The following is a 9,410-nucleotide window of genomic DNA, read 5'->3' as shown; positions in this document are numbered from 1 at the left end:
CAAATACAAAATAATATGGCTTGATAATTAACAAGAACTTTAAAAAACTCATTAGCTAAACTTCATGTAGAAATATTTCCAAAAATCTCTTTAAAATTATAGCTTGGGAGGTCAAAGTGGCAACTGAGTGGTTTTTACTTAAATCTTTTAGAAACACTTAGAAATTCTTACCTTTTCAGGAAAATTATTTTCAGTTACTTGTGAAGGAGAAACATTTGGTTCCCGATAAATTACAAAATCTTTCCTGAAAATAACATTTAGAAATTACTTCTGATGCCATGTATTTTCATGAACTGAGATTTAATCGTTCATTCATTCATCATTCATTCAAAAGCTTAGTATGCGGCAAGCAATGGTCTAGGCACTAAAGATATAGCAGTAAACAAAAGACAACAATGGAATAATTTAAAAGTATCTTTTTTAAGGAATAAATTTCAACTATAACTTACATATGTGTGAATTCAGATATAATTCTAAAAGGAGACCTCAAGATCACAGAAATTGTGAAGAGGAAATTTATAAAGAAAAGAAAAAATAAAGCATTCATCACTTGTTCCTCTATGAGGCACCAGTAGTAAAACTGATTAACATGGCCTCTGTTGTAGTGGCCATTCAATGCTACCGGCCCTGAGAAACTGGAAATCATTTCTCTATAAGGTTGGTAAATGATATCGTTTATAGGCCTGGAAAAACTTCTGTACTCCTTTCCAAAAATATTTTGAGAATTAAAATTTCTAAACATTGACATATCTAAATGTCAAAATCTAATAGAAAAAATAAAAAATTTAAAAACCTTAGAAAAGATGCCTCACAACTAAAGCATAAAATTGCTATTTTAACAATTTTAGTATAATGGAATATACTAATTTCCCACTAACTTTATTTTTGTTTAATTGTTATTACAGTGTTTACCTGTACATAAGAGAAAGGGCACTTATTTCCACCTGTCCAACCCATTCCTGTATTAAAAGAAAAAAAAACATGGCACGTAAGTGTCTCATACTTTTTACAATATACCTCTAAACAATATCTTAATGTGTCTCTTTACACAATATACCTAATGAGCTAGAAAAGCTCATTAATGTTTTTGGTACTATAAGTATTATAAAAGTATTTCTATAAAATAGGCTATAATATATAACAAAAAGCAGCCTAAGTCTCTGTTGCAAAAATTGTTAGTATTGGTGTGTAAGACCATGGAGTGGTATCTCCAAGGTGAGAGTCTGCTGAAAGCAAGGGCTCTGTCCTAGCACCCAGGACAGATTCTGGCACATGGTACATGCCCAGAAAATGAGATATAAAATAGAAGCAGAACTCAGAAATACGAAAAGATAAAAAAGGTCAGGTCTCTTATCTTCAGGGTGATTGAAGGCACAAAGAGAGTAGTATCCCAGCAATCATTCTGAAAAGAGGTAGAAATTCTACAGTCTTAAAGGAGTCACTCTAAGTCTCTATACCTTTTAGAAGGAAATGGACAGTAAGTAATTCTAAAAATTTTAAAGTATGTTCGTGTATTCTGACACAGCAATTCAACTTCTATAAATCTTATCTTAAAGAAATATTTCATATCCATTAACATAAAAATAAGGATTTTCATTCTAGATATTTGTAATAGTTAAAAAAAAAAAAAAAGTCTTTAAAGCCCCAAGATTACACTAATAGGAAAGGAATAATGAAATAATTTATGTTTCATCCACACTACATATGGAACACCATGCAATCATTAAGAATGAGGTATACTCATATGAACTGATTTGGAAAAATTACTAAGACTAGAATTAAAAGTCCTAATAAAATAATCCTATTGTGTAAAACCAACAAAAAAGCATGTTTAATATGTATACATTCCAAAAGAGGACAGGAGGGATACATCTTAAATTGACAATGGAGACAGGGAATTGAAGATAAGAGAGACTGAAGGATTCTTCATACTTCGTTTTGTATTAAATCTTTTACCGTGACAATGTAGTCTATACTACTTACGAAAACAGTGACCATCAGTCACTAAAAATAATGAGCTACAGTAAATGAACGCTGCCACTTTTTCCTTGGAAGAAATTTGAAATAGGAAGAAGATTTTAGACAATGTTTTTATCTCAGACAAGGATAATCTTCCCCTCAGAGACTTTTCATTTTAATCATTCTTTAAAGTTGGCTCTTCTGTTCAAAATGAAATGGGTGCCATATATTAAAATAGATTTCTTAAAATAGGCCTCTGCCTAACAATCACAGCTTCTTATAAACTGCTACAAATAACACTCTGATGTAGACGAAACCCCTCAGTGAAACCATTCTCCTTCTGCTTAGATCAAAAACGCAAGCTATATTTACTTTGTGTAAAATGTGATACATCACTTTAAAAACTGGAAAATTATTCTACTGGTTTCAACAAAATACTACCTCTCAAATAATGTATCATTTTATAAGTATTTAATCTTCAGGATAAATTCTGCTCTAGTCTGGTTAAGTAAACAATGGCTATCATAATATCTTCTTGTCTTCCCTAACCAGAAGCAATTTTAAATTATAAAAAAATCTATGTTCTACCACTATCTTCTACCTTAAGGCTATAATTTTATTTACTCGGCACTTTCTATGATGGTTTGATACATGTCCTTATTGTAGGCTGGAGTAATATTTCTGCAAATATCTGTTTTAACCAATTGAGCTGTATCAAAAAAGCATAATTTAAATATTCGTAGTCATCAAAAGCAAATTTCTGTTCCTCAAAACACTCCATTAAGAAAATGAAAAGACAAGATACAAACTGGAAGAAAATATTTACAAGATATATATCCATCAAATTCAGAACTTATATTCCAGTATAAAGAACTCTGATAATTCGATAAAACCAACAACATAATAAAGAATTGGCAAAATCTATGAACAGATATTTTACCAATGACGAAAAATGAATGGCAAATAAGCACATGAAAAGCAGCTCACACACTGTCAGAGAAATGCAAGTTAAAAATCACAATGAGATAACACTGCGCAACCCCTAAAACTTAGGCTACAATTTAAAAGGCTGACAATACTGAGTGCTGAAAGTGTAGAGCAATTGGAATTCTTATATATTGCTAACAAGGAAGCGACATGGCATAGCCACTTTGGAAAACAGTTGGCAGTTTCTTATTAAGATAATCATACATTTACCATTTGACCCGGCAATTCTATGCCTAGGTATTAATCCGAGAGGAAACATGTCCACACAAAGACTTATAAGCAAATGTTCTTAGCAGATTTAATCGTAATAGCTCCAAACTGGAAAGAACCCAAATATATCAACTGGCAAACAAATAAACAAATTGTAGTACACCCCTATAACGAATGATCACTCAGCAATAAAAAAGAACTACTAATACACATGACAACACAGATGAAATCTCAAAAATGTTTCCTTTATGCAGGGTGAAAGAAACCAGATACACAAGACTACAAACTATATTATTCCATTTCTTCAAGACTCAAAAAGGTATAACTTAGAAATTAGGTCAGTGGATGCTGAGGGGTGGAAGAAGGAAATTAAATGCAAAAGGGCAGAAGGAACCTTTCAGAGTGATGAAAATATCCTATATGATGTTTGTGCTGATGGTTACACATGTATACCTTTGTCAAATCTCATCAAATTATACATTTAAAACTGGTGAATTTTATTATGTCAATTTTACCTCAGTAGAGCTGACAAAAATATGTTCTGGCAAAAGTCTGAGGCATTTTCAAAATGCTCCATTACTTTAAGTAAAAGGATAAAAATGCTTTCTCTGAGAACTGAATGAAGCAATGGTGTTTATCCATCAACTCTATTTCTCTTATCACTTCATATAACCCATATACTAGGGAGAAAAAAAAAAATGACAACTGTTCAGAAGGTAACTAAAATATCTGGTGAAGACGTCTGATCAGTCGGGAAGTTGGGACGGGGTGGGGGTCATAAGAATTAAAAATCTGGCCATCCAGCACCCTGGAAAGGAGCACCTAGCCTGTGTGCTCAAAACCACAGCAACTTTCCCTCCTTCCTCTCCCACAGACTCCCAAATCAGTCTAAGTTCAGTTCACACTGCCTCATTTCCTCCCTCTGTCCCCTTCTCTCTACTCTTATTACGTCTATTCTTTCTCAGACCCTCACAGCCCAACAGTCAGAACTGCTGCATAAAGATTACTATAAAATAACATTGTGGGTTTACTCTGATTAAAAGATAAATTCTTTTGTCATTTCCTTTATTTTCTATAAAGGAAGTAAAAATCATCAGTACCACATACATGATTTGCTTACTAACTCTTATTTAAGTTATTGTTTCCTTAAATCAAGTGCAAGAATCCTGATGTCTGTTCACATGCCCTTTCTCCATAGTTTCTGGCATTCAAGGACATGACAGACTAAAACATGAGTTAATTTTGTGTGATTTGTATCTCTACAAGTCTGACTGTAATAAAATCTATCCAAAGGGCATATCAATTTTTAAAAATCACCAGTAATATTATTACCTAGAGATAAAAATTTCTAACATTCTGGTCTTTATTTTTCCTATCTATTACGTACAAAAAATGGATTTAGCATTGATTTAATACACAGAAACTGGTCAATTAGGCACCAAATTGAAAGGTAATAACGGGAACTCCAAAAGCAATAAAATATACAATCCTTGCCTTCAAAGATGCTTATAAACTAAGAGGAAAAACAAACTTCAGGAAAATGAATTTGTGACGATGGTATATAGGCAAAACTCAGTGTCGATTCAGGAAAAAAAGTGTTCAGAGGGTGTGTCTCCCAAACTGGAGTAATACTATATTTATTCTCTTTTTTACACTTAATACAGTGTGCACATTTTTCCATATATTAAACAATTGCCTCTGGTCTCATCCATCTTCAAACTAACTTTCACAAAATTCTTTCATCCATCCATCCCTCTAGTCGACAAAAATTCCAGCTACTATTCTCTAGTGCACAGTACTTCCTGCCTCAAAAACTTGAAAGGCTTCTCAACGCCAGGTTCCCAGGCCCCAGGCATTGAGACTTTGATTCAGGTCAGGAATAGAGGCCAGGGAATCTGCAGATGGTGTGTAGCTCACACTTTGAGAAATGCTAGCCTAAAGCAAAAGTGCCAACTGCTGAGCATAGCACTGAAGGCTCTCCCATGATCTAGTCCACAGCCTGCCCTCTGATTCATTTCTACATCCTACCTTCCCATGCTCCATGCTCCACACAAACAAACTCGACTACTTTCTGAATCTGCCTTGCTCACAATTTTCACTACCTGGAAATGCCGTTCACCCCAGGCATTTCTTATTCGGAATCTATTCAGATTTCAAATGCCAATTCTCTCCAACTCTTGCTTTGCCTACCCAGCCACAAATAAAACTGATAGCATCATATTTACACTTCTTACGACACACGTACTTTCTCACTTGTATTAGATATTCTTCTCCATTATAAGGAAACTCCTGAGAACAGTATCCAAAGCCTCTGCAAACCCAAGGTGACAAGCAACCCTTAGCCCACGACAAGCACTCAAATTAGTGTTAGGGAATCAAATGGAGATGCCAGTTGTTAGTCAAACACCTTGATCTTGTGTTATTATTCCCTTTCTTCCTTGCCTGCCTCTCCTTAGCTTCTTCCTCTGCTGTTGTTTTAAACTTAACAGTGATTACCCCTGGGGATGAAGAAACATTCCACATGGAATTCTACATGGCGTTCCATAATTTTGGATTTTTATAGAGAGAATATTAGTTTTGGAAGCAGAAAAATTCTTTTAATTTCAACATGACTGAGAAAGTGGCAGTGGGACCTGGTGGGAAAGTGCTGTCCTTTTCACTCTCAATAGTCTCTTCCTTATTCTCAAGCTCATCATGGGAAATGGAACCTCCATAAACGAATCTGTCTTCTCAGTTACCTAGGGAAGCAATCAAATCCTGCCCTGTCCACCAAGCCCCATACACATACCAACGGAGCATCCTGAAATGCATCACTAGTGTTATTTTAGGTCTTTTATGCTACATTCACATGCCATTATAACAAAGAAGGATACCACGACCCTATGCTTAGGCAACATCTAGTGCACAGTACACATTACACAGCTCCAACTGTCTTCTAATTAAATGCTGTGTAAAATGTGCACATAAGAAATGTTTATAAGAAAACAGGGTAACTCACTGTAACCCCTCCATACACTGTAACATTAATCTTATATGTAAAAATAGACATATTAGAAGATCACTGCATACCTGTGGATTTTCCAAACGTTTTAAATACTCTTCAAATGAACCTTCTACAAACTGAAAAAAGGAAAAAAAACGTCTATTAGGAATACATCAAAACAACAGTTAATCTCCCCACTGTGAATTACTGGGTTCTTACACAAACCTTGGATACATTAGTAATAATAAAAAATATATACATGTATATGTAATTTACTATGAAAATACATACAAATCATTAAGTAAAAGTCATCAACATACAAAAAAATTAAAGGAGGAAACATTTTCAGAAAAGGTTTCCTGGACAGGATCTGAATGGGCACAGGGACAATGTGGCACGTAGAGGCAATAAGAGCACTGTGTTGGAAAGACAGGAGCAACCTGGCCAGCAGGAACAGGGCAACTTTGTGGGGAGAGCAAAGTGAGAGAGAAAGTCAAGTGGACACCTGTTTATAGAGGGCCTTGAGCCCAGGCAGGACTTTCAGATGAGGGAGATGGCAATTCAAGGTCACTGCAGGTGATACTTTGAACAGAGAAATTACAAGATAAAAGCAGCACTTTAAGATTAATTTGATAATGGCCAATGCATAGAAGAGAATTAAACAAAGACAGATACGTTAGCTAAGAAATATTAGTTTACTAATATAGATATGAATAGTCACTGTTTCTTGAATCACTTATACTAAAAACAGATAAGAATGCTCAAGATTTTGAAGAATCAAGATTTTTCTATTACAGCTTGCTTCATTCTTACCTTAACATAAAAATAAAATTTCATTTATTCAAGCAAGGTGATAACATCTTTTGTCTTTTTTAATAGCAACTGCACAAATTTAATTGAAAAAGCTCTAAAAGACATTTATCTGAAACAACAAATTGAATTTTATTTAAATTACAATCCCTATTTAGCAAAATATAATAAACTGAAAAACATTTCAGTTTTTAAAATGTCCCCAGTCTATAAAAATCTTTTAAAAGCCCATGGATTTTTTATGATTGAGATTCTTTTATAGATAATATACTGTCAACTTTCCAGAAATATCTTAAGTTTCAACACATATTTATAAATAAAATAGCTACATATTTTAAATATCCCATCAATCAGAGGCTACTGTTCTGTATTAGGTGATTATTTATAGACTTAAGGAAAAAAACTCAGAACCATTTAAAGTTGGAAGAGACCCAAGCAGTGTTCTGACACAAGCCTACATCCAACATGATTCTTTCTAATCAGAAAGCATCCTTCTAGGCCCTGACTGAACATGGTACACCCCTCATCCCATGATAGCCTGGCCAATTCTGGCCAACAGAAAATGAAGGTGCTTCATTTTAAGGAAAGTGAATTTAATCCCTTGGAACTTTCAACATCTGATCATACTTCCTAAGACTGTAAGAACTAAATAAATATATGCAAAGCACTTAAAACAATGCCTGGCACACAGGTGCTCAATCAATAGTAGCAATTTCCAATATTGTCAACACAGTTTTACCCTCTGTGTTCAATAATAAACTCATTCACTTGTAATTTTTTCAGATACTTAAAGACCACTACACTTATCCTCCTCTTCTCCATCATACCCTAATACTATTTACCTAGCCTTCACACTACCAGAGTTTTTTTTTGAAAGAAAAGTTTTCATATCCCCTGATCAGGCAGTTAAGTCTTCTTCCCGGGATATATTACTGTCCATCTTAGATCATGGCACCCAGAAAAACATCACCAGTAATAATGTTTTACTTGAATACAGGAGCACCAACCCAAGAGCACGTCCAAACTAAGAACTATTTACCTACTAAATCTTAGAATTGAGTTATTTGCAAAGTGTCAATTTTCTTTTGGCAGTCAATAGGGGAAAATACCATTGAAAGTTGTCAGGTGACATAATTCTAAGTCATAAAACCAATAACTACCTAGTAAATCCTGTAAGGCTTTCAATGTAAAATAAAAATATGTCATCTTATTTTACAGCCTCCTACAGACTACTGAGAAAATTACAGTAAGATGTTATACAACATTCTATTAAATATTATTCATTATTTACATAATTGGTGTTCTGATATGATTCACAATAAACCTTGAAAATTAAAATTCTAAAAATGCCTTCTGATAAAAAGCTCCATATTAGCCATGCTCAGTATAGTTTTTATATTCACAGTTTGAAATTTTTTAAACTGGGAGTATAACCACAACACCCAATTCCCGGACCATGCCAGACACAACTCACTCTTAATGCACAAGAATTTTACCCAAATCATCCTTCTATCCTCCACATCTCAGTCTTATCCGTCATAGAAGCCTTCTAAATGTCTGAATAAATACCTCAAAATGACCTAAAAAATATCACAATTGAATACAATTGGATTTAAATTCAATAAAGCAGTTCTTCTTTAAAAGGGTGATTTTCATAATTTGCATTAAGATTCAGCCTGTGAAACTCCCTCTAGACCACTTCTAAATACTGAACTGTAAATGCAAGTCAAGACACCTTACATATTTAAAATTACAAATTACCGCTTCAAATTTCTCTCTGTTCTCTCGAAGATAGTGAATACAGGCCATTCTGACTTCAACATGGCGAGACTGAGAGTGCAATACCTAAAAAGAAAAAGCATTTTGTTAATATTTAAGCTGTAAAATTAACTTAAAACCAATAAACACATCGGTCTCATCTCCGTCCACTTCCCATTCTATAACTCCTAGATCTTTATTCATTGCCACCTCTGCCTCTCACCACAAAGATGCCATGACACATACAACAGCAGTACTTTAGCCAGATGTCATTCTATGAACAGTGCATTACCACTTCTCCTTTAGGTCACTGAAATCACACTCCTTTGAGGAAATCTCTGTAAACGTAAGACATTTCTCTTGGCAAGTCCTCTACTTTAACTCTGCTCTTCACAAAGCAGAACAGAATTCTTGTTACTGGGTACTTAGCTTCAACCTATACATTTGAATTACTTGCCTTATATAGAAGTCTGAGTCCACTGTAGTTTCAGAAAAATTAAGGTATTCATTCTTAAATCTTTAGTTGTTGGGCTTACGTGACTCTTGAAAGAACATCCAAGTGAGGAGCACACAGGGTACAAACATGTGTTGTCACTCCAATAGCCTGGAAACTTGCTCTTACATCCCAAATCTTAAAGCACCTCCTGAAATAAGCCACACTGCAAAGATAAACCAAATCCTCTCACTTTGTAGCTGCTTCTAT

At 34.3% G+C, this 9,410-nt stretch overlaps 1 protein-coding gene across 1 annotated transcript in view; it reads right to left on the bottom strand.

The window, feature by feature from the left end:
* Window positions 1–9,183, bottom strand: part of OTUD4 (OTU deubiquitinase 4) — a 35,702-nt gene extending 26,519 nt beyond the window's left edge. Inside the window, exons 1-5 of the mRNA XM_006906288.3 lie at window positions 9,165–9,183; window positions 8,711–8,794; window positions 6,226–6,276; window positions 913–959; window positions 172–244 (exon numbers count right to left, since the gene is read on the bottom strand). Of these exons, the coding sequence (XP_006906350.1) occupies window positions 172–244; window positions 913–959; window positions 6,226–6,276; window positions 8,711–8,758 (219 nt within the window). The 5' untranslated portion in view covers window positions 8,759–8,794; window positions 9,165–9,183. The remainder of the gene's footprint in view (window positions 1–171; window positions 245–912; window positions 960–6,225; window positions 6,277–8,710; window positions 8,795–9,164) is intronic.
* Between the last annotated feature and the right edge of the window lie 227 nt (window positions 9,184–9,410).

This window comes from Pteropus alecto, unplaced genomic scaffold, assembly GCF_000325575.1.
Source record: "Pteropus alecto unplaced genomic scaffold, ASM32557v1 scaffold50, whole genome shotgun sequence".
NCBI lineage: Eukaryota > Metazoa > Chordata > Mammalia > Chiroptera > Pteropodidae > Pteropus > Pteropus alecto.
Note: the sequence above shows the minus strand (reverse complement) of the source record. Positions and strands in the feature narration are given on the sequence as shown.